At 35.4% G+C, this 26261-nt stretch overlaps 3 protein-coding genes and 1 long non-coding RNA gene across 5 annotated transcripts; 3 read left to right on the forward strand and 1 right to left on the reverse strand.

The window, feature by feature from the left end:
• Window positions 1-1958: 1958 nt before the first annotated feature.
• LOC105131007 (uncharacterized) lies at window positions 1959-8816 on the forward strand. The gene is made up of 10 exons (XM_011033753.1): window positions 1959-3094; window positions 3834-3964; window positions 4102-4164; window positions 4307-4396; window positions 4660-4825; window positions 5004-5193; window positions 6066-6898; window positions 7227-7841; window positions 7943-8008; window positions 8425-8816. Exons 1-10 carry the CDS (start codon window positions 2534-2536, stop codon window positions 8530-8532), a joined length of 2823 nt encoding a protein of 940 aa, XP_011032055.1. The 5' UTR covers window positions 1959-2533; the 3' UTR covers window positions 8533-8816.
• A 641-nt stretch (window positions 8817-9457) lies between these two features.
• LOC105131008 (RNA-binding protein 8A) lies at window positions 9458-13062 on the reverse strand. The gene is made up of 4 exons (XM_011033754.1): window positions 12692-13062; window positions 11895-12031; window positions 10592-10743; window positions 9458-9775 (listed from the first exon to the last, which is right to left on the reverse strand). The coding sequence occupies exons 1-4, from the start codon at window positions 12972-12974 to the stop codon at window positions 9730-9732; spliced, it is 618 nt and encodes a 205-aa protein (XP_011032056.1). The 5' UTR covers window positions 12975-13062; the 3' UTR covers window positions 9458-9729.
• Window positions 13063-13769: 707 nt separating this feature from the next.
• LOC105131009 (uncharacterized) lies at window positions 13770-14602 on the forward strand. The gene is made up of 2 exons (XR_843344.1): window positions 13770-14077; window positions 14166-14602. It is a non-coding gene; the product is annotated as an uncharacterized LOC105131009 (long non-coding RNA).
• Window positions 14603-21195: 6593 nt separating this feature from the next.
• On the forward strand, window positions 21196-25596 carry LOC105131010 (zinc finger CCCH domain-containing protein 53-like). Of its 2 annotated transcripts, none has more exons than XM_011033756.1 (9): window positions 21196-22575; window positions 22728-22913; window positions 23004-23183; window positions 23278-23375; window positions 23461-23718; window positions 23817-23973; window positions 24131-24334; window positions 24404-24486; window positions 24606-25596. In XM_011033756.1, exons 1-8 carry the CDS (start codon window positions 21635-21637, stop codon window positions 24435-24437), a joined length of 2058 nt encoding a protein of 685 aa, XP_011032058.1. In that variant the 5' UTR covers window positions 21196-21634; the 3' UTR covers window positions 24438-24486; window positions 24606-25596. The 2 variants fall into 2 exon arrangements, with proteins under 2 accessions (XP_011032058.1, XP_011032059.1); XM_011033757.1 differs by having other exon boundaries at window positions 21197-22575; window positions 23820-23973.
• The last annotated feature ends 665 nt before the right edge of the window (window positions 25597-26261 follow it).

Here is a 26261-nt window from a genome sequence, read left to right on the forward strand (position 1 = left end):
TTTAATTTAAATTTTTAAATAATATTTTTCATCCACAAATTTATAAATTCCCAATAGTGGTTCATTTAAATTTCAACAGGATCCCTTAACTTAAAATTTCACTGTAGCAGCTTACTGAAATCTAGTCTGCATTGTACATTAATTGTATATTTTATTTATTTTGGTTATCAAATTTTAATTTTTTTACAATCTCATATATTTGCATGGTTTTACATGTTGAGATTTTATTTATTTAATATGCTCTCGCATATGTGAAATACCAATAATATGTCAAAAATTAAAGATAGATGCTATAAAATATAATTTCTTATCATAATTAAAAAATCAAAAGACAAATGATAGAAATTAACAAAAAAAAATCATTTTTGTTTTTACCATTCAAAAGCACAGAAAACTTTACTTTGGTCTCTCAAATTTTATTTATGCATTATTTGGTTTATGTTGTTTGAATTTTTCACAATTCAATCTTAAAATTTATTTTTGTTATATTTTAATCTTTATGTATTAAAAAATGAGAGAAAAAGATGTGGGAAAAGGGTTTAGGGAAAGAGAAAGTGCTTGTTTGACGATATATTAATCACAGGAAACTTAATGAATATTGTTTTACCCTTTAAATGTGCAAGAAAATAGAGGTCGAAACACATGAATTTTGTTTTGATTTGATTAAATGAATAATTTTTAAATTAATTAAAATGATGTTCTAAGATTGAAAATAGCTTTATAAAATTTTTTTGAGCGTCTACTTTTTAATCATTGAAGATGCTGAATTTTGAACTAAAAAAAGATGACTTATCTGTCTAAACGAACAATTTGTCATTTGTTCCATTAAAAGAAAAGTTGTTTTCCACTCTTTTTTTTTTTAAGTTAGGTTTGTGTGTTTTTTTTCCCACCTGAGCCTTTTTCTTTTTAGCGAGTCACATGGCTCATCTTTCATCCATTTTTATTAAATAGCCGTTAACCTTTTTTTTATATATACCTTTTTAGAATTAAATTATATTTATATAAATTTATGTAAATAATTATTCAATTATATCATAGTTTTCAGAAAAAAAATAAAGCTTTTCATGATAATATTAATTTAATCTAATATGAAGAATTTTTTAAAAAACATTTCTTATTAATATTCAATAAGAATAGAACATTTATTTCTTGTTTTTTTTTCATATAATTTTTTAGATTTATTATTCTTATATTTATCCATACAAGTGCTCTTGTTTTTTTTTTCATATAATTTTTTAGATATATTATTCTTATATTTATCCATACAAGTGCTTAAAAATGACTGACTCATAGTTTTATTTTATTTTTTTATTGAAATTTGAATCCACAGTCATAATAACTTTTATTTAAAAAATAATGCTTCTAATAAAAAAAATTCATCAAAATAAAAAAAATGCATGAATAAGGAAAATGAGTTTTTTAAAAAAAAAACACATGTTTTCATTTATATTCAAGTCATTAGAATTCTTATGGATATTTTTTAGTCACCGTTAGTTTTTTATTTAATTAAACATATTAATAATAATAAAAAAGACTTGATATTGTCAAAATAAAAACAAAATCACATGGACGAGAAAATACAGTTTTGACTAAAAAAATAAAATTGTGAAAAAGAGAGTTATAATTCCACAGCTTGCCACTACGGTGGTGGTGTCTCTTTCAAAGCCATAATGACTCCCAGGAAAAAATCGATGGCATCTTCTTACCTCATCTCTTTAGAATTTAGCTTCAATCAGTGTTGAAAAAGGGGGAGGGGGTTTACCTGGAAAAAAGATGTTCATCAGTCTACTCAAAGAAATCGAGTGACCCATGATATTACATCTGGTAAGCCCACCACCACCACCACCATCAACTGGATGGCCATAATCATCCTATCATTTTATCAAGCTTTGGGCATATGCAATATGTAATGCCGTGCGAGTAGTGCAGCTACTTTTGATATAAAGGAATAACTTTAGAAAAGCAGAAAGAATTATCCACAAAAAGATTTAATTTCTTTTTACCATTTGCAGAGCATCGTATAATTAAATAGAAACTTGGCCCAGAGTCATAAAGTCATGAATTGGGTGAGAAGATCATTACTAGATGCTAAGAAATGTGAAGCACGGTCACAGCTTTACAAAGCAAGCAAGCTCAGCAACCCCACCAAAAGACATAATCACCGCCTTAATTATTCTAACCACAGAGAGATGATAAATGAAGAGGCTGTTAAAATCTAAGAAAAACTATGCTGTCAATGTTAACTAACCTCTCTCCCATGCATGGACACCCACAAACTTCCCTCTGGATTTACTATGGTCCTGCTGAGAAGGCCATGAAAAGAGCTCCTAGTTTTTTCCAAAAATGATGGTCAAGTCCTTCTAGTAGTTTCCTGTGGCCTTTCTCTTGTGATAACACTATATGGGGCACCACAAGGGGTATAAAAAACCAAAATAATTTGTACTTGACGGCCCCTGCATGTCTTAGTTTCCAAGTCTTTCTGTGTATCTATCTGGATTCTGGCCCTATTATCACCAGATTCTCCCATGCCACTATGCCTTTGTTTCATTTAATATTTCTCATCTTGGTCCTCTTGACATCTAGCTATGGCTCTTCTTCTTGGTGCCCACATAGCTATGCTCCACAAAATAATAGAAAATTTGAGCAGAAAACTGATCGTTTCTGGGAGTTCCAAGAGCAATCGAAAACATGGGTTGAAGTGGAACTGCCATATGACCTTGTCTCTTGTGTTAGTGACAACTGCACTAAAGTTGGTTCAATTCATCCGGTTACAAGAGATGCAGAAGAGCAGTTAGAAAGACAAAATGATGTTACCAGGAAAACTGGAAGTCTGAAAAGGAAGGATGGGGATGGAGGAAAAGAACAGAATTCTGAGATTGTTCTGCCATTGAGGAAGAGGATTTCTTTGACCAAAATGTCTGAGGCATCCATTTGGGTAACTGGTGAAAGTGGGTCTATCTATGAGAGGTTCTGGAATGGAGTGCAGTGGGTGATAGCACCCCATGATCTACCTGTATTGGTTGGTCATGCAATCTGTATCTTTATTGTCAATCAAAGTATTCTTGCTCTATCAGAATCAGGAATCCTATATCAGGTACTAGTCTTTTTTTCAGCTCATAAAAGTTGCTGTCTTGTCTATATGATCATGGAAGAAACCATATATAATATGAGGCATCTTTGCAGTTATCTAGCTTAATTCAAAAAAAGCTCGTGGTTTCAATTACTTTCAAGATCATCTATATTTTGCTACTTTATTTCATATCTACCTATCCTGTTTCTACAAGTTTTAGTTTGGCGAGGCAGAAATGTTTGCTAATTGCTACTATCGGACCTGTAGACCTGCAAACCTTGATTGCATAGTAGTTGAAAGAGCCTTTTGTCTTCCAGTAGTACTGGATTCAATCAGGAAAGTTATACATACTTTTTTTTCTAGTTACCATCAAATCTGCAGTCTGTGTTATACAAGCACTTGTAATCATTGTGTAACCATGTCACAACTCAAGTCAAACATTCGGGCATGGCACTCTTGCATAACCAGGGCTGGCTCTATGTTAGTTAGCTCCAACACATGTTTTGTCTTTGAAGTTGCTCGTGCAATGGTCCCATGATTTTCTTCATGCACGAGCAATTTTCTCGTATTAATTAATAATGTTCAATCGAAACCAAACTAGTTCTTCCACTACAGGACATATGTGCTAACAAACTCAAGGAGTGATCTGAATTTGATGGTCAAGCGTGCTTTGATGCCTGCTTGATAAAAATGGATTTTCTGATCACTATAACTGTCAAATGCACTACTGTTTCATGTGTTGGATCATTTTTCTCCTTTCCAGATGAGACTCAGTGAGCGCTCACAGCCAATTTGGACAGAGTTCACACCTACTGTCGATGAAAGCACAAATAAAGAAGCAGGACAAAGTTCATCGATCCCAATAAAGTCAGGCGTCATTTCACATGATGGGTTGTGAGTGCATCACTTCTGTTTCAAGACTTTCTATTCAGTGAATTATACATACCAAGAGTCTGAAACAGCGTAATCACGTTACTTTACTGCAGCAAATGTAGTAATTAACTCCTTGCTTTCACTGCATTATTTGTCAGGAAAATTTATTTCTGCACAAAGAATGGCTCGTTATTAGAACTTAGTGAGGCAGAACCTCCAAGGTAAAACTAGAATTTCTAAAACTAAAAGCTGTCTTAACTACAACTAGTTTTATTGTTTTTGAATTTTAATCTCTGCCTACAGAGTAGATTCTGATGGGGAGACTCTAATATTAACGAAGTTTATGCTGTAAACATAGAACAGATGGGAAATTCACGGGCGACCACCTGGTGCAGATGTTGCAGCAATTGCTGCTGTTGCTACTATTAGACCAGAAGTAGTATATACCGTAAGGTTAGATCTATCTCAAACCAACAACTCAAATTAAAAGAAATCAATAATAACCTTTTTGGACGGGCTAACACAAAGTATATCTAATTGAGAAGTGGACCGGCAAGCATCAAATTAAATGTGAAGTTGCCAGTAGTTATAATCAGATATTCTGTGTAGGACAACGTCCCAACCAAACCATGCTTTGTGGCTAAGCTGTCTCATTGGTTCTTGGCTATTATCTTCTTTGCCATTTGAAAAAGAAAAAAATGTGTGCTGCAAAGCAGTTCTACAGGTGATCTCTACGAATACGATAGGAGGTCAAAACCATCATGGAAGAAGCATATATGGACAGAAGGGAAAGTAGAAGATGCTTCTCTGATGCCATCGATGGGATGCACACTACATGGCTTGAGTGGAGACTACTCCATCTCTCTTTTTCTTTTAACTAAGGTACCATATTTGTAAATATAATGCGCACAAACACACAGACAACAGAAAGTGATTAAAAAAAAGGTAAACCAAATAGGGGGAACAATGTGCACAGCAGAAGTATAATGAAAATCTTCTTGTTTCCAAGGAAGCTAAATGATTGCCTGGCCTCTACTCACAATGTATTCTGTATATCCAGGATGGTAAATTGGTAGAGAGACGATTGAACCAAAGGAAGTGGAAATGGATAGTCCATGGAAGTCCCAAAGATCATCAGTTGACATCTATCACACCAGGTCTACAAGATGAGACAAATGAAAAATTCTTGTCATTATTTTTCACCACATCCTCTGGATCGGTTTTTGAGTATCGAATATCAAAACAGTCAGGTGAGTGAGGCAGTTACTATAAATTGTTTTCAATCTCAAAATGGTGAGGCTTTTCGCTATTCTTCTTCTTCTTATGCTTTCTAATGAGATTCCTTTATACACTCAATGAAGGACAGTCACATAACAAAGACAACCCAAGTATGGTTTTTCTAGTTTTCACTCGTATATATCCAATTCACTACTCAGACTCGCATATGGAAAACCAAGGAAAATGCATCCTCAGGGAAGCCATCAGAGAATGCTATTCCATTGAGCTGAGATCAAGTAACCAGTTTATATATTTTAAATCACTGATCCTAATTCTGGAAGTAGGCTTTGTCTCCCCCTTAGAACGGTTAAGGTGGTTCATCAAAGGACTGGAAAATTCCAAATAACCTATTCAGGGAAGGGAAAGGGCAACTTTTGAAACTCCTAGGGAATTCCATATGTCATGACTGGCTGGTGAAAAACAGGAATAACATATAATGCCTCTGGTTGCACATTAAGATCCTCATGGAATTGAAATTCATTCTTCATTCAAAGCTCTTGGTGTATTTGAAAAGTTGGCACAATAGAGAAATGCATCTAGCTAGCAATAAAACAAATAGAAGTAGTATTGAAAATAGGTTGTTCTTTCTTCACTGCTTCTTCAATGAGATTAATAGCTTTCACAATGCCTAGTAAAGAAATTTTGGAAGAACAAAAATCACAGATGTTTTGTTTTTGGAACCATTTCTTAAAGAAATTATGGTTGTTTGTGAATTTTTAAACAATTCAACAAGATGAAAGCCATGGTTTTTGACTGATTTGCACCTTTGTGTACCATTGAACTTGTTTGTTGTTTGTAGCAAAATCATTGTTAAGTCAGATCTAACTTTTTCTCTTGAAGCCAGGCACTGATCAGGGAAACCAAATTCCTGAAGCATGGTCGAGTCATATGCATCCCCCGCATGCAAAAGTTGCAAGTGGAATTTCTGGGTTACAAGTCCAAGTTGGCAGAATAGTTTTCGCACTGCATGATGGTAGACTTGCAGAGTTGCATCTACCTGGACTAGGTGGAGAAAATACAGGGCCGAATCATCAAGTCAATGTCCAAAAAAAGATGTCAATTAAATATGTATGGTCAATATTAGATGCCCCAGAGACTGAAGGGTGGAATGCTGAGTATTGCAGAGAAGAACGTGGACCGATGAACTGTCTTGAAGGCATAAAAGATGAGCCAAATGATCAAGGAATTACAAGATCAATGGCAAGAAGGCGAAAGGGAAGTCAAGCACAACAAGATTACCTATTTGCAGGTGCTAATGGACCACAGAAAGTTTCGAAAGAATATAGATTCCCAGATAATTGGATCAACATGAACTTTCGTCTGCGGATGATGCATGGAGGCAAATCATTTTTCCTTATTACTGATGGTGGTTTGACTTTTGAATATATTTATGCTGAAAATTTATGGCTTTGGCTAAGGCATGACCACCCAGCACCAATGAAAGGTGCCCTTGGAAACTACAATGGAAGTCTGTTTTTGGTAGATATTTATGGGAGTCTGCTTATAAGAGAAAGAAGCGGTGAGGGGCTAGCATGGGTGAATTGCACTGCCATGAGGGATCTCGGACATGTTATTGGAGGCCCTCCATGGGATGGGATTCCAGGTAAAGCTCTGAAAGTTACAGAAGAAGATGCAATCTTCTTAGTGAGCAAAAATGGAAGACTACTGCAGTTCACAGTAAGTAGCAGGAATCAAATAAACCAGATTATTTCTATTGGTATACAACTCCAATGAGTACAAAAGATTAAAAGCATCAGAGAATTTCTTTTCCTACTTCTGATTCACTTAATTTTTCATTATGTCATTGCATCATCACCATCCATACAAGTATTTCATGTGATCTGGCAACCAAGAAACATTACTGATTAATAGAAACAAATATTCTGAAATTTTACTTTAAACTCCTACTGAAGGCTAGAAAGCCACAGCAGAAAAGGTACTTCTGGGATTTTCCCAGACTTGTAAAGCAGGCCATTGCTGATCATTTAATCAAGTTTCTGTGCAGGTTGCGCTGAGGAAATTCAAATGGAAAGATTGTCAAAACCCTCCAAATACCAAAGTTGCAAGTATTGTTGATCAGGAGCTGTTCCGGGACAACATAGTGTTTGTCATCGGAAGGAATGGAAAGCTATACCAGTATAACAAAGTGACTGAATTGTGGCATGAGCATTATCAGTCGCAACATTTGATTTTATCAAGATCACCTGGAACTGCTATGAGGGCATCATCACAATCACTTACAGGCTCACTATTTATGCTTTCAGAAGATGGTGGACTAGTTGAATACCATTGGAATACTGGTGATGGCTGGAATTGGATTGAACATGGAACACCTAATAAAGGTGTAACCTTGATCACTTCCCCTAGCCCATGTTTTGAAGGTAATCAACTTTTTCTTATAGGTTCAGATGGAAAAGTATACGTTAGGTATATGGACAAAATGACATGGAGATGGAAAAACTGTGGCTTCCCATATGTGGGAAAATTAATGAACGAAGATCAAACACAAGAGGGTGGAAATGATGATAGTGAAGAAGTTTGCATGGATAAAGATTTTGCAGCTAGCTTGGAGAATGTTGCAGAGAAGTACAGTGATTATAATAGAAACTGTGACCCAAAGGTTGGTATAATAATCTTTTCCCTTTTTTTCTTTTAATTCATTTACTAACTGGATGCTGGACAGCATTAGAAATCAATGATGAGTGTTCTGAACATTCACAGGTGGCACCAACAAGGCCAATCCCATTTTCTGATGATTCAGTTATCTTCGAGCTCAAGGATAGAAGAGTAAGGAACATTTGTTCATTTACTGTCTTTGATTTCTAATAATGAACATAAGTAAACTTGAGAAGCAGGGTTTATCCTAATTCACAAAGAAAGAGCTGCAAGTTTCACATAAACAGACCAAGAATATGGAGTTGGACTAAAACTTGAAAACTACATGAACATTTTCATAGAAGATAAACACGTTATACATGTCAGCAAATGTTTTCTAGGAAACAGCCTAACACTCTTGACAGCAAACTTACTAGAAATTTTATTCAGGAAGTTAAAAGTTGAGCTATTGATTACTTTCTATGTGCAGTTTGTGTTCTAAAATTCTAGTGGCTGCATGCTTCTAATCTGAAACATTCTTCCAAGCTAACATAAACTTAGAAGGGATATAAAAATGAGAATGGTGCTCACATTAATACTTGTGGCAGTTGGCAGAGATGCGAAGAGTGGAGGGTACACATTGGGTATGGTCACGCACTATTGGCACTCCAACAACCTTATGCATGGCCAATTATTGGACGGCCGTGGCTTCTTGAGGAAAACATACAACATACAGAAGAACATGTCAGAAACATACATGTATAGATCTACTACTACAAGTATACGAATTTCGTACATATAACAAAGAAGAGAAAGTAAGAAATATCGGACCTTCTTTTAGCTTGCTGTGGGAGAGCAGGGAGCTGGAATTAGAGTAGAGAACCATCAGGAGCAGAATTTCTAGTATGACTGTTTGTACAGTGGAGGAATTCAGAGGAAAGCTGAGAACATGCTCACCCCCCCATAATTATAATATCATTGAGATGGCATGGTATCCTATTAATCTGCTGATAATTTTACTCTTGACTGACAGGCAAACAAGAAAGCAAGGTACGATGGGGGCTGTCTTCCTCTTGGTACACGTACCTCCACTAAAATTCATCATAACGTGGAGAATAATAATGATATCACACGAAGTAGTTCATTTCATATTTGTTCGGTTGAGCTTATGATGACACCATCGTCAATACCTTCATAGAAGCTCCAGTCCATTCGTTGCGTGAACGAGATTTATCAAAGCATACACGAGCGTGTTGTAAATCTCGACTTACTAAAAACTAAAAATATACATAATTTTTTTCTTTTTTTATAGATCCCATAAAAAAATTAAAATACTCAAACCATACCACACCACAATCCCAAACAAACCAGCTGTTTACCATAATTTCGATGGAGAATAACGGCTAGTACAGCTTCCGAGTATCACTTCGTACAGAATTGCAGAATGCTAGTGTTTGAGCATACAAGAATATTGGCATTCCTTGCCAGGTAAACACCACTAGATCTGGAACCCAAATCAGTAACCAAGTTCGGCCATGTAGCACTGGAAAAATCTTTGAACTCCAAAGCCAAATAAACTAACTGAAAAGGCCGCTCTTGAGCAACGTGCTAAATGGAACTTAAAAGCCTCACAAAAATCTCAGAACTGAATATATCTTAAGCACCCAAATAAACCAGATAACTAAACTTAAATATTAGTACAAAATCAGAGTCAAATACACAGTGATTACTAAACTTAGAAATTAGTGTAAATCCATTCAACAAAAGGGGAGAAACTGGAGGGATTCCCAACAAACAGATGATCAATTCATAAACCCGATGAAGACAAGAATCAACCACGATCTTCCATGATAACTAAGTAGAAAATGCCTCAAAGCAAAATCATACACCTTCATAACAGAAATCTCAACCCATTAGTATCTCCTCCTAGGACTCCTTGAGCGATGCGTTCGTCCAGGTCTGCAAAAAATTGAAAGATAACAAGTTATATTCCCAGCTAACACAACTAAAGAAATAGCAGATGAGCCGGCCAAGATCTAACTCAGATTTGAAGCAACTCATATATAGTCAAAGAGGACAGCGTCATGCATCAGGAAGATGCTATCACTTATCTAGAATTTGATTGGGAGTCATATAATAGTTATGGACAGCACATTTCCGCATGGAGATGAAACACCATCACACACAGGCATGTACTATCTCAATTAAACTGTTCAAAAGTCATACGAGTAAAGAGCATGAAGAAGCAAAGGTGAAGCATATAAGCCCTTAAAAACACCTGGACTGCTTCATAAGAAAATCCACATCAAAACCAACTCTTCCCTTTTCAATTCACCCAAGTCTGAGCGTAATGCCATGTAGTTAGAAGCAATGTAGTTAGAAGCAGTGTGAATTTCACTGCATTATCTAAAACCACCCTATAAAAGTTTTATCCAGCTGAAGAGCATTACATATTCTTTGACAAAATATAAACAGCACCTTGAATTTGACTAGGATTGAGGGTAGTCTGGTCATACAACAATTCCTACAAATCTGTCATTAATAGCCAGAGTTTTTCCCTTGACAGACGACAGGCAGGTTGAGACAATTTAAAACTCCCACTGAAGAAATTTACAGAGTTAGAAGACCCAACTTATTAAAGTGTTTTTCAAACTTCTAGAGTAACTTTGATCATTACGGAGGAGACTTCTATGTAATTACAGACATCCTCTCTATGTAATAATATATGACTTCAAATAATTTTTCACCTTATGAAAGTAATGCATAGAGACAAACCTCATATTCTTTCTCTTTAAGGCCCAATTGCTGGGACCATTGCTGAAGGCCCAATCAACATTGATAACCTGTTCAAGCAATGTCCCCCCATTCATTGAAGCTATTGCATTCTCTGCTTGCTCAAAATTCTCATATTCTATCAGCGCATAGCCCTTGCAAAACAAAAGGTATTATGCATTAACTTAATGAAAGAATACTTGTTTCATAATTTTCAACAAAAACAACAGGCCAATGTTATTGTTAATTGTCATGACCACAATAGAAGGCATGGAATCACATTCATTAGCTTTTTGCTCCAAACCATAAATCAGTAAAACAGAGGATCAAGAAATAAAGCTTTTTGAGGCCCGAGGACTGCAAAATGTAGTACATTAGTGTTGAATTTGGCCACCTCAAAACCCAATTGAATCAATACCATGCTATACAATTAACAGAATTACATGTGGCTCCATGTATGTCAAATGTTATGATTCTTTGTTTTGTGTGGAATGAGTAAATAAACATCAGCTGCTTTTAAAATTTTGGAACTGAAAAGTTGCCAAATTTCCTTCACATCAAATGTATGCAATCATGCTTTGTGTACACGTGCATAACCACCAGAGCAACCAGTGCCAACAAAAATCCTATATATCAATACTCTCTCTCCTGGGTGAGCACATATCTGTAATACTATCCACACACAGAGTTAACATGACTGAAAACAGGTGGAGACAGTCAAGCAGTACAAAAACCACTACGGTTTCAGTTCCTCACAAAAAAAAAATATAAAGCCCAGCAACTTACACAACCTTTCGAGCAAGTTGCAAATAACACAGGTGGAAATATAAAAATAGTACACAATTTAAGTGGAGTCAAGGGTAGATCATTTTCGACGATCAAGGATCAATGATACAGTCATGCAGCATGAAACACCATTTCAGAATGATAACTAAATAAATCTGAGTTGCCACAGCTAATATCTCAGCATCAATTAACTTGCAAATTGAATAGAGATGATTTTTTTTTTAGAAGATGCCTAAAATCATAACAATTAAAGATTCAACCCACAGTTTATACTTTAAGAAAAGTGAGATTGCTGTGTGCTATTTTGATTTATTAGATTTGAGTTCCAATTGAAATGTGAATTTTTGGAACAAATGCTCCAAACCATAAATCAGTAAAACAGAGGGACTTGTAATAAGATTGATCTCTGTGTTTTGAATTCCAATCTAACAATGGTTTTCATTGATATTGACTCCCAACTTAACAAAAGAACCAACCAACTACAAAAAACATTAAAAAAAAAAGGAAAGGTTTTGCTTACCTTAACAAAACCAGTGCGGCGATCAAGATTCAAATGCAAATTCTTTATTTCTCCAAACTCACCAAAAGCTTCTTGCAAATGATCATCTTGTGCTTCCTCGTGAACTCCACTCACCAAAATTATCCATCCTTCAACAGCTGCAAATAGATGGAACAATTAACATCCACCACAAGTTTCAGAACAAAAAGAAAACTGCTTTTTAAACAAATGATAACAGAGATCAGCTAGCAAGAGCAAAACATTATTTGTTCAAGCTATAAGAACCTTCAAAGCACCAGGATCATTCACAAATTGCTTCATGAAATGACTAAGAATAACGGGGTACTGTTTTTTAAATAACAACGGGAACTGATCCAATAGATTTGTACTCTAACCAATAAAATTATTTCAAAACAAACCACCAAGATAATTTAGTTTTGGAGGATCCCCGTGCAAGCAAACCATTCTAGCACAATGTGGAACTTTTTCTACCTAATGTGGAGCTAGTTTACATGAGCAGTCTCTAGTATTATATAAGACTCGATGCCATATTCCCCTAATTTCAAACAAAAGTTTCACTATTTTATTTTATTTGTTTAATTGCATCACATATACAGAAAAAAACAGCACATTCCATCTTGAATTTTCAATAATAAAACAGAAGAAAATAATTAACCACATTAATTCACAGTTAACCACCTCATAAATCACAAAACCAATCAAAACCCTAATATTGTTTTTTTAACTTTCAATTAACTCTAAGCCCCTAGAATTCAAAAAACAAAGCCAAAAGCATCTAGGGTTTAAGTTTCACTCACATCGCTGGGGGCCAGGCCCACCATCAGAACCGAGGGAATCAAATCCACGACCGGAGAATCGGCTCTGTCTCTCAGTATCAACCTCTTCTCTAAATCCACGGCCTTTAGTCTTTTTAGGAGCGGAGAGTGAAGGAGACGCGCTGCCTCCGGTGATAGCCGACTTTAACTTCGGAAGTGGAGCTCGCGGCGAGGAGGAGGCGTCGACGTCGGCTGCACCGTCTTCGTCCATCAAATCATCGTCCTCTGGCTCAAAATCAACCGCTTCTGCTTCCGTGTTTGCCATTACTATCAATTGGTTTCTCGCTCTAGAAAATGTGGCCGCTTTGTTCTGTTTCCCTCTCTAGAATTTTGGGAATTTGAGTGCTGGTTAGTTATGACTGAGTGTCACTTTCTTAAACGGGCCTTGGGTTTGGGCCTTACAGCCGTTTGTTAACGTGTTTAAAAACGGTATCTTTCAAAAACAGTTTAGATTTTTTTATGTTTTTTTATCTAGAATTATTTTTAAAAATAAAAAATATTATTTTTATATATTTTTAAATAAAAATACTTTTAAAAATAATTACCTTGCAATTCTTATTAATAAAAAATCCCCATTTGAACCATTAAAAAAATTATAATTTCGTACAGGTAGTTTATCATAATTAGTTGATTAGTCATCTCTTTTTTAATTAAAAAATTACTCTATTAATTTATTAAACAAAAATAGATGTGGTAACTTGCCTCCAAATAAGTAAATAATTAAAAACAAAACCAAATTAGGTGATGGATTGAGCTGACATTTTTATTTTTTTCCAGAAAATTCATTAAACTGTAGTTTTTCTTAAGAACAAGAAGTGGATTTTCTAATTAAGTTTTATAAGAAATTTTTTGGAAAAGATACAACATTTATTTCAAGGAAAATCCCAATTTTTTTCTGACAATGTTTTTTCTTTTACCCTTTAAAAATTGAAATAACACTCCTCTTCTATTAAGTTGCTGTGAATGGATTTAAAAATGTAAGGATGCTATAATAATGTATTTTACAAACCACAAGGGCTAATTAATTAATTATATTAAACTATAGACACTACGGTATTAATTAAACACTTTTGCTAATCACGGGTTCCGATTTGTTTTCCTACATACCCGACCCGAATGATAAATTTTACATTTTTATTTTCCGGAATTATCCCTCTCCCCGACCGTCTCCTTTGCGCCTCCACAATTGGTTCCAAAGAGAGAAATGTTTTTTTCTCGAATGAGATTAAGCGAAGCGGCAACCTTTAGAGGATGGTTGTTTATCTTGATGGGTTCCGTTTCCTTTGTGGGATTTCTATTCGCGGCAGTGATATCGAAGCTCCTTCCATTATCGGACAATCCTATCATCTCTGCCATTCAAAACGACAGGTGATTTTTACTTAGCTGCTGCTTTTGGCTTTTTTTCTTTTTCTTTTTCTTAAATCTAAACTGGTCTTAATTTGTTTAATAACAACAGGTATTACTGCTTCTTGGTGCCCTTGACACTTCCTATCCTGGTCAGTGCTGTGTATTTTCATTGGCTTAGCATGAAGATGTTCAAACATGCATAAGACTCCCATCAAGCAATGAAAGCTTGTCTTAATAGGTATCGCATGACATTATTTTAACTTTTCAGCCCTTGTTTTTATTTAGCAGTGGGCAATGAGCTTGCCCTTTGTAATTTCTTGATGTCTTCTCAAACCCCTGTGATGTCTGGTTGGATATTTCTTGTAGAAACCTCTGCGGTGGAGCTTATTGATTTCATTATTACTGCTATAATTTAGAGTGCTCTAGATTAAATTTTCTTATGAGTGAGTTTTGTTTGTAAACTGGATGAGTTTCATCGCATAATCTTGTGTTTTGAGAGAGTAAAGTTAGTTTTTCTGGATACATGCTGAATCTTCTTCACCTCTACGTGGGAGTGCTGTCAAAATGGAGTTACTGAATTGTTATTATTTTTTTAATTTTTAGATTGTTCGTATTAAAAATAAATAAAAAAATAAAAAATATTATTTTTTAATTAAAAAAATATTTAAAAAAACATCGACCCCATGAACGACCCACTTCAGTACAGACCTCAAACTAATACAACTGACAAGAAAAAAACAACGACCCCATGAACACCCCACTTCAGTACAGACTACAGACCTCAAACTAATACAACTGACAAGAAGGTGGGACTGGTGCATAAATAATGTATTCCTTACAAATCTCCTCATGTTTTTTCGTAATTTGTGATGTTTGAAGTTACAGGTAGCCTTGTATTAAATTTGTGAATTATAAGGATCTGCCCACCACTTCTGGTTTCCTGTTGATCACGGCTTTCTTCTGAAACCCTAGAAAAGAAAACCAGAAAAAAGGATGTCCCGCTAAGAAGAGAATGCGATGAAATCCAGAATAAGTGCTAAGTTCTCATCCACCTGCACCAGGGATACCATACAGGCAATTTACTCTGTGACTAGGAGATCAAGGTTTGCCTGGAAGATAAAACAGGAAAATGGTTATGCCACAATTTGGTCAAGTCAAAACACTAGAAACTTGAACCATTGTTTGACAACTCTTCACTTCTAGGTTGCACAGAGTTTCATGTAGTCAAGGAGTCGAGACTTGGAAGCCATTATTGAGAGAAGAAGCATAGAGAGTGAGAGTCTCAAAGAGAGCTCTTTGGAGGCAACAAAATAGAACATTTAATTTTATAGCAGCATGGACTGATCGATTTCCTATAAACAAAAAATAATTTCGTTTTTTAATTCCCTTAGGGGTGGGGATGTGTGTTTTTGAGCTCTTCTATATCAGCTGGGGTATTGTTAGCTGCCGATACTTCAATATTAACAGGGTATTTGAGAGTATAAAATATTTTTATTATTTTTTAAATTTTATTTTTAACATTAACAACATCAAAACAATCTAAAAATATTAAAAAAATAAATTTTAACCAAAAAAAAACAAATTCAACCTCAATTATAAGCTGACAATATAACAGCTCACGCACATGCGAGGTTGATTCAAGTCCTCCGAATTGCTAATAACGTTTGTAAAGCAGGGAAAGGAAGACAAGAATTCATGAAGGGCATCGTGCTAAAGGCAGAAAAATTATGTCTATCGAGGTTGGATTTGCGTCGGCCACAAGTGTCTTCTTCGAAGTTTATCGCTTCCGAGCAAGAAGACAGATTCCTTCATGTCTAGCAGAAAAAGGCTGCATCCCTCTGAAGAACACTCTGGAACCTATCTGGCCCGGGGAGTCTCTCTTCCTTGGAGAAGATTTGTCAAGCTAGAGTCCCTGTTGATACTCGGATCTCGACCTCGATAGTCAGTCTTTTATTCCATGAAAACAAAATTCAATAAAACAATTTTAGATCTGTGCCCATTTTAGATTGTTTTCTAGGGTGATGGTAGGGAAAGGAAAAGAAGTGTTCTTTCTTAAGGGGAGTGATCCACTTGGATAAATAGCCCATTTCTTCCTCCATGCACCCAACTTTCAAAATTTGGGTTGAGATCCACTTATTCTCTAGGTCGGGCTGGTTTCAAATTATATTTTTTTTAAATTATTTGAAAATATATTAAAAATTAATATATTTTTTATTTTTCATATTAATACATTAAAATTAAAAAAATAAAAATTTAATATATTTTAAAATGAATCTCAATTTTAAAATGCATTTAAAAGCCACAGCTACCGAGCTACCAAATACTCGCCGTACAAAATAAAAGAAATGGACCCACTTAATAAAGACAACCCAGATTGAATTATTATGGGTATCGCTAATTTCTCCCAGATACAGCAAGTGGGCCAGTGGCCATGATGCTGCCGAGGACAGAGAAAAAGAACCCATCGCTAGAGGCTAGAGAGAGGTATCGACATGAAATTTAATAATTGTTGTTTTTTGTCATGTTTTTTATTGAAAATATATGAATTAATATTTTTTAATTTTAAAAATTATTTTTAACACAAATATCAGAACAAAGTAAAAATATTAAATAAAAATTAATTTTAATTCAAAAATTCAAAAATTAACGAAACAACCACAAGAACAAATAAATCTTAAGAATTACCGTAGAAAAGATGTTTGTCGAGTCCTTATGTATTTAATGACAGTTTAAAATTGTAATAAAAATTATATTTGAAAGTAATTTTTATTTATAGAAAAATTAAAATAATATTTTTATATTTTTAAATTTATTTTTAATATCAAAACATCAAAACTACTCAAAAACATTAATTTAAAATAAAAAAATCATAGATTTTATATAACATAATTATACTATATTCTCAAATACCTTTTAAAGATAATTTTTCACAGTAAATTTTTTATTTCTTATTCATTAAAAAAACTATTTAATTAGTTAAATAGCTTATATTTTCATTATTTCATATAATAGTTTTAAAAATCCAGTTATGTAAAAATAAAAATAATATATTTTTTATTCATAAAGATTTGTTTTTAAAAAATTTACCTCACAACAATTCTAATTAAATATATATTCTATAAAAATTATAACTAAAAATATTTTCTCAAAACATGAAAATACAAACTACTAAAATACCAAATAGACTACTAAAAAAGCCCCCCCTGTTGTTATTTCATGATATCAATCCATGAACAATATCATTTATATTCAACTACTAGAATTCTAATGTGTTTTTGACATTATTCTATCAGTTTTTTTGCCTTTAATTGGTATTTCTCGGAATTTACATGCTAGTTTTTTAAGATGTCATTTCTTTATTTTTTTTTTTATTATTACATCTCATTATTCTTCTTGATTTTATGTCCCTCTTCTAATTATAACACCTGCAACTAACAAAAAAAATGTGTTTTTTAAAATTTCTTTATTTCTTGACTATAGTGTAGTATAATTATAGGAAAATACCAAGATAATATTAATTTAATAATTTTTAAAGTGAGATGCATTTTTAAAAGGCAATTAAAGGAACCCCCCAATCACTGACCCCTTGACTGGAGGGGAGGGGCCGTAGGAAAGCCTTCTTTATACTGTACTCCATATGGATACAGAACAGTACCCTGACTCCTGCGTATGTACACCAAAGGCATGTGACTGTACGGCGGAGATGCAGAGACGTAGCCGAGAGGAGAGGAGAAGATGGCGAATCTAGTTTAAGTCTTGCGTGGCACCGTACGGGAGATTATGTCAGAACGAAAGCAAGTGAGCGTGCAGTCTCAAGAAACATCAAGGGACGGGTAGTCACATGCGCTGTTTCAGGCGCGTGTCTTTCACCAACAGAGAAACAGGACCAGTGTGGTTCCTGTACTTTGGTCTCCTTGTAGGAACATCAAACATGAATCTATTGTTTATTCATGTGATTATGACCCTGTATTTTCCTTCCTCCTGCTTTGACTTGGATCAAGTCTTTCACGTGTACCGTGGATTTCAAATGATACCATTTTTAAATACACGTACGCACACGCAATGAATACTCTTGCGATAGCTTATGATCTTGGTATAGTTTGTTTTCGTGTTTAGAAGAATTATATTGGTTTGAAAAATATTAAATTAATATTTTCTTATAATTCTAATATGCTAATGATTTTTCAATGTTTATTTTTCTATAATTCTGATTTCGGTATAGTTTAATTTACTAATATATTTCAGATATTCTACAAAGAAAACCCTTTTTTTTCATAATGCTTTAAAAAAAAAGAGACGTGTTGTATATTTATATTAATGTATTTATGTCATATAAGTGATTTTCTATGATATTGATTCTCTTGAATTAAATTTTATGCATCGAAATTAAGTTTTTTTAAGAAACAATGGCTTCTAGTTGTTCTGGTTAACGCATTTAAGAAATTTCTTTCTTTGTACCTTCTTTTTTCAAATTTAAATTTGAAATGGAAGAGGAGAAAGCTCATTGAACACACCTAACCAAAAGCACGTAAAAAGCCATTAAATAAAGAAGAAGAAAAACATCTTAACGGTAATTAGCACATGATAGATTATTTTGATCATATATACTTGCTAGGGTTTGCTAAGAAGACATGGTGCCTGGAGCCTGATTCGTGACGGGTTGACTCCGAAAACCTGTTACTTGGAGTCTAATACGAGCTAGGAAGGTTTATAATTGAATAATATCAATCCAGCTAATCTGGCCTTGTTGAAGACCCTTTTTAATTGAAAATCTAAATCCTAATTTGCTCTTCTCTCTCAACCAGACATCATGCTTCCCTTTCAAGTTGTTGAAAAAAAAGTTCTTGGACATTTCTTGGAGGAACTACAACCTTCGACGTCGAGGTTAGTGCATTGGAATGTGCCATTGACCAAAACAGATTAATGCTTGGATTTAAACGTAATTCTGGAATAGTACTAATGGCCAAAATCATTCGGGTATTTTGCATGATCGAGTTCAAGTCCTTTATGGTTTTGGTTTATACGGCATCTGCGATTGTTTAAATTACCTGCTGAAATGGATGGTGAATGCATGCCGAACTCTTGTTTTTCATGGACTTTCTCTATCACATATTGTTTAGTTGAACGAGACTTCAACCATACAAAGGCTGCCTTTCGTGTCGATAGAATTTGTTTTGAGGACCACCAAGATAGAAGAACAACCTAAACAATTGATGTCAGACCCTGTCATCACTTGCTACTAACTGTTCAGTAGTGCATCGATCTGGATGATCCAATTTGCAGTCTCTGCTGTTGAAAGCTGTAAAAATGAAGATTCTTCTTGCTTTCGCATAGATTTGCTGAGAAGCAGTTGCGGGCGGTGAGGGACGTTGAGGTACATTTCTTGACTACAGCTACATCTTAGAAATAATTGAATCACTGTGGCAACCTTCAGCTAAGAGTGCTAGACATGGCAGCATGCTATTCATCAAGCTATTGCTTCACCTCAACAAATAGCCATCCATAGCTCAAAAAGTTACAGTGTATAGACTAGAGACTTCTTCCAGAGTTGAGTTTGTCAATCCGCAACCAAATCTTGGACATGGAAAGGGTCATCTGCTTATTTATTCTCTTATCGATAGTGTTTTGGTTTCTAGGCAGCAGTACCTGGCATTCTTGAGATAACTGACGAGGTCTTCTTCAAGAGAACTGTCAACATACTAGCTTGCATTGTGAAGCTAGGAATCGATTAGCTACGAATCCTGTCTAACCAAAATCAAAACTGCATTTATGTAGTTTCTATTTTCTGATTAACAAAAGGCCATAATCAGCTGTTGTTTTCCATCTGCTGCAAGTGTAGCAGCCGCTTTTCTTTCATTTTCCTGCAATGGAAAATGTTTGGGATCTGCAGGCAGGCAGTAACCATTGCTGCTACTGCATGCTAGAGCACCTAAAGTATGTTGTTTTTGCCATTTTTGGAAATATTTTGTTTTTCATTAGCTTATCTTATATTTTACATCGCACAATCGTACTTTATTAAAATGATTGCAACTGCTGAATTTTATTTAACTTGCATTTGTATTATTTGCTGGAGATAACTTTTGTTGATACGTTGGACTGCAGCTTACTGCCGGATAAGGTTTTTAAAGTTGGCTGGGTGGAGGATTTTACGGGGAGAGTGCCTGTTAACCTGAAACCACCATTTCTCATGCAAGTCTTTGGGTTTTTTAAAATGTTTTTTTTTTAAATATATTAAAATATGTTTTTTAAAATGTTTTTTTTAGAAATATATTAAAATAAAAAAAATTTAATTTTTTTTTAATATAGCACATCTAAACAGTTTAGAAATATAAAAAATTATTTTAAATAAAAAATTATAGCACATCAAAACAATCTAGAAATATAAAAAAATTATTTTAAATAAAAAATTAAAATTTTTAAAAATATATTTTACAACACATATCCAAACACATATCCAAACACATATTTATAAAGCTGTAATTTTTCTACTTTTATCATTATGAATTGGGCTTCTACAGACATGTTTATACTTTCTATTTCTTTGTTATAATTGGCTCATTTTCATATTTGTTGCAGTATAGGCTTGGACCCAGTGTGGAATCCTCAGCAGCTGAGCTGTGACTTTATCATTCATCACCGCTCAAGATGGCTACATTCCATAGTTTGTTGTTAACTAAGAGTCAGGCTGACCCGATGATTAATAAACGAATCAATGAGTTGATAATTTACAAGTTGATCTCACATGACTCAGTAATCCCAATCTTGTTTAAATTACTCTGTGAATCAAATTCAAATGTGACAGCTATATTTTTTATTGCTCTTTCTCCAAGGAGTCCATTAAAATTCTCCGATGCGCATCCCTCTCCCTTCGTTGAGTAGATTTTCAAATTCAAATGACTGTAGAACGTGCAGATTTACAGGCGTATTGTTATTGGAAACAATTCGACAAGATTAATTTCATTTTGGGAAATGTTTAAGCGTGCGCGAGTGGTGTTAGCTCTTTTCCTTTCTTGGTTTTGGGGCTGATATCTGAATCTCCCCTCCCACTTTAGCCTTGTTTTGTCCAAATCTGTAAAAGACAACCCTAAAAAGATTAAAGAGAAAGAAAGTGAGGTAGAGAAACCCAAAAACCAACACCAATAAAACAAGAGAGAGGAAAGTGAATGGGAGTGAGTTCACTCTCCAAAGGCTGTTGCATTTTGCACTGCCTACAAAAGTTGTGGCTCTCAGTTTATGAGAGAGAGAGAGAGAGAGAGAGAGAGAGCAGTACAGCACCACAGCCAAACTTCCTTTGATTGATACTCTCTCTCATCTTTTTTCCATGCCCAAGCATTTTTGCAAACCTCGCTCCTCATGATACGAGGAAAAAGGTCCCCCCACCTCTTATAATAACAGTATCTCCTCCTCTTTACAGCTTCAAGATCATTACTTTAAAATAACAAATCCCAGTCCCATTATTATTTGCTTTTTCATCGAAGTCCACATTTCCCCTCCATACCTCCTCCCCGTCTATCTACTTTCTCGCTCTGGAAAGGTGAAGTTTTTGTGGTATGTTTTTGTCCTGGGTTTTCTAACACCATGGATTCGTATGAAGCTACTAATATGGTGTTTTCAAGGATCCAAAGTCTGGAACCTGAAAATGCCTCAAAAATCATGGGTTACCTTCTCTTACAAGATTATGGGGAGAAAGAGATGATACGTTTAGCCTTTGGACCAGAGACCATTCTGCAAAATCTCATTCTCCAAACCAAAACCCAATTGGGGTTTCCATCAAATACACCATCGACACCCTCTCCAGCTTTTATTCCTTCCTCTAGACCCAGTCCTTTGTACATTTCATCTTCAAGAATACCAAACAATAATGGCTTTGACATCACAAACTCCTCGTCTCCATCTACGAATTCCTGGCCTTTATTGAGTCCCAACTCCACTACTTCACTCTCTTACGCCAGTGTTGTTAATGGAGCCAGTAATATCAATGCTGGTTCCGCACCTTTTCAACCCACTGTCTCGTTATCTAAAGCATTTTCTTACAGCAATAACAATGACAATGCTAATGATCTCGTTGATGAGTATGAACTCCAGGAACGCTTTTCCTTTCTCAATGATTCGAAGACAGATGATTTATTTGATCCAAGGGGAGATTTAGCCATGAGTCCACCTGCATTCGGTGATAACAGTCTGCACAAGCGAAGTTTTTCAGTACCAGGCATGTGTTTTGGATCTGAAGATTCAAATTCCGGGTTTGGTTGGAAGCCTTGCTTATATTTTTCAAGAGGGTTTTGCAAAAATGGCACTGGTTGCAGGTTTGTTCATGGAGATTCGGCTGATGGTGCTGCCATTGTTGGGTCACCGAGCGAACTTAATGAGTTTGAACAGTGCCAAGAAATACTTAGGTCAAAGGCTGCTGCCCAGCAAAGGAAGCTAGCCGCAGCCTCACAGTTTATGGCTGGAGCTACTTTTTTACCCCAGAATAAATGCATGAACTTCCTTCATCAGCAACAAAATGAAAGCCAAAGGTATATGCGTTACACATGGAGTTAAGACCTGAAAACCTTTTTTAGTTGTACTTGCTGTGTTCCAATATTCTCCAAATTACAATTTTTTTTTAAAAAAAAAGGGTTTCGTTAGTTGGTTTTTTAACTGTGGTAGCTCCAATATGCTGTTTTAGATCAGCTGCAGCAGCTGCATTGATGATGGGGGATGAGATTCACAAGTTTGGAAGAATCCGGCCTGAAAGGAGTGATTTTTCGCAAATGGGATTGGGAGGGGCAATGAGCCCAAGCGCAAGACAGATCTATTTGACATTTCCAGCTGATAGTACATTTAGAGAAGAAGATGTTTCGAGTTATTTTAGGTAAGTTTTTTTTTTCTGTTTTTCCATAAAAAGAATTTGAATTTAGAACGATTTGTTGAGGAAGGGTTACTTGCTTGTGTGGTTTTGAAGCTTTTATGGGCCAGTGCAAGATGTGAGAATTCCATACCAGCAGAAGAGGATGTTTGGATTTGTTACATTTGTGTTTGCAGAGACAGTGAAGCTTATATTGGCTAAAGGGAACCCGCATTTTGTTTGTGATTCTCGTGTGCTTGTTAAGCCTTACAAGGAGAAGGGAAAAGTCCCAGACAAGTATAGGCCTATACCCTTTTCATCTTGAGAATTTTTCTGTTTAATTTCTGTGCGTTGCTCATTGATGGTTATGTTCTTAATTTAACGATTTCAGGAAGCATCAGCAGCAGCAACAGATTGAGAGGGAAGAGTATTCAGCTTGTCCAAGCCCATCTAGGATCAATTGTAGAGAGCCATTTGATCTCCATCCTGGTAAGAAGACGAGCAGAAGTGTGAATTTCTAATAAAAATTGCATCCCTTTTTAGTGAGGTAGAGTTTTGGTTTTAATGTGTGCAGGAGGTAGAATGTTTTACAATACTCAAGAAATGATGAGAAGGAAATTAGAGGAAGAGGCTGATTTACAGCAAGCTATTGAACTCCAAGAGAGAAGGCTATTGAATCTGCAACTTCTCGACTTAAAGAATCATCGTCAACATCGATTCTTCCACGGTTTGTCAACTGGGTCCCCCCTTCCTTCACCAACTATCTTGCATAGTCCAAATAATCAAACTCTCTTTTTTCCGATCGATGGCATTGACAAAGAAGTTCAGCATGGTTAGTTAATCAGTTCATCAATCCTTAATTGTTATTAACTTGTTAATTTAGGTTCATAATTTTTTAAGAAAATGAAGGTAACATCTACTGTGTTGCTGCAGAAAATGATAGCAACCCTGATGCTGCAGCTGCGCAAAATGCGGTCGCAGATGCTGATCAGGAAGTGAGTCCAGCTTGCAATCACAACGATGGCAATGGTAATAATAGCGATAAGGAGGACAAGTCCAACAGTGATGAAAGTGATCTTCATGAAAAGTAAGAAAGCACATTTATACTAAGATTCTGTTTAATTTCTGCTATATTCTACTTTATGTTTCTACTTTCCATTTTTTAGCACCTCTTTTATATTCTGTTCACTATTACTTTACCTGCTCTTAAATCCCCTTAACTTTATGCTGTGTCATTTGAGCAGTTTTGAGCATATTCTCCCGGACAATCTCTTTGGTTCTCCTAAGAAATCAGCTGGTGACAACCTCACTGTCTTCTCCACGGCTTCTGTGGAGGTTGATGACAATACCACAAGCCTTACTACATCGTCTCCTAACAGTAACCCTTTAGTACCCACCACCTCTCTCAACATGACCTCTATTAAATCATGTTTTCTCCAAATGCCCAGGTAACATAGCAAGAAATCACTTTAATGACCCCTATTGAAGGAAGTGAGCTTCATTATCTGTTTTTTCAGGTTGTCTTCTGGGCATGGAACCGTTGGCATATAGATGGCAAATGTGAGGATGGCCAGCAATGGGGAGATTGACTTTTTTTAGGGTGAGAGATCAGCAAAATTTGTGTAATTGGATATGATAGGCGCATTCAATCCCATTAAAGTTTTCAACTTGTCAAATTGGATTCCTTTTTAATGCTTGGACTTTCGTATCTTTTTGCAGATAAATTGGAAGCATATACAGAAGTTAAAAAAGAAATCCTCTAGCTGCATAGCCAAAAAACTATACCCCTCAACAAAGAAAAAGATCTGTAGACAAGATCTCAGCAAGATCACCATTATCGTCAATGCATACTACTTACAATGAATACATTATAGCATACATAAAAGGACAGATGACCTATAACGGAGTGGGGTCTCTCTCTTTTCCTCACTGTTATGTACCCTCTCTGCGGGTATGTATGTGGGCTTGCAGAGTGCTGGACCACACAGCAATTGCATTGCAGAACACAATCATCTGTAATTCTAGTCCTTTTATCTTTATTTTGTTTTACCCTCCTCCTTTTACGAGGTGGGAAAAAAATAGAAATGAAGTCTATATGGAAGAAAAATACTACGACCTCTGTCGCTGTGTACAGAAATAGACCTGAAGAGGTTAAAAAGAACTGTAGCAGAAGTTTTAACTACTCTACTCCATTGCAGACCTTGATAGGTAAAGAAACGCAGACACTAAGTGGTGGGCAAAAGCTGTGCTCTGGCGCTCTTCAACTTTTCTTGTCATTGTATCTGTCATCCATTGGAATAGGGAACAGGTAGAGCAGTAAAGTTTTATTTTTCAGGGAAGAAAAAGATAGTGAAGGGTAAATAAAAGATTGTTCTTTCATGTGAATAAAGTCTACTTTAGGGGACTCTTTTGTCTCATTAGTGGTCTTTTTTAGGTGGGCATGAATGGGTTAGGGCCACAGCCTCACATGGTGGTGGCCATTCACTTCTTTCCCTTTCAATCCTCTAACCTCTTACAGGTTATAAATTATTACCCTTTTTTGTTTTATAGGCTTGTCTTTTTCGTTTCTTTTATTTTTGCTGCCTTGCTGTCTTTTAGGTGTTGATGCCCTCGTGTATTTATTTATTTATTTATTTTTGCCTCTGTTGGTGGTTGTGATGATAAACTAGAGGGTTTAGCATCGCCTGGATCTATTTGGTGCACACATTTTACATAGCCAGTGTGCTTGCCCGCTATGTGAGGTTATTGTCCTCTTTCGAGCATCATGTGTTTGCCGGACCAAGGAGGGCCACCGCGGGGAATTTTGTTGGTGGATAGCTAAAATGTTGGTAGATTTCTGATATTGCTTTGCTCTGCACTAACTACTCATAGGGAGTTAGGATGTCAATTTCATGCACCCCTTTAGCTAGCTGCCTCGGAAGCGATTTGCAGGCTTAGCTGTCCCCGATTTTGTGCCTAAAATATAACTCAAGTCTGATGTCCAAGTCACGCTATTTTCCTTTTGCGTGGAGAGAATAGAGGCCTCAAAGTGATGAAGAGGAAATGTTAATTACACCACTGCTTTGTTTCTAATTATGGACAGGCTTCTTGCTGTCTTGTCCATGGAGTATTAACGGGTGGTCGGTGACCAGGGGTATGTGAAAAGTCTCTCATTTTCAGGTCTGGGGTTTTGGTGTTTTTGGTGTTGTCAATTCTAACATGGGATGTCAGAAAGTGATTTTGTCTTTGATATTATTGCCAGAGGGTATTATTTAGCATTGGCGGTATTAAAGATAGTATTTTTTTATTTTTATATCGTTCATATTAAAAATAATTTTATAATAAATATTATTATTATTATTATATATATTTTTTAAACTAAAAACATTATAATCA

This window comes from Populus euphratica, unplaced genomic scaffold (assembly GCF_000495115.2).
Source record: "Populus euphratica unplaced genomic scaffold, PopEup_1.0 scaffold76.1, whole genome shotgun sequence".
Taxonomy (NCBI): Eukaryota; Viridiplantae; Streptophyta; class Magnoliopsida; order Malpighiales; family Salicaceae; genus Populus; species Populus euphratica.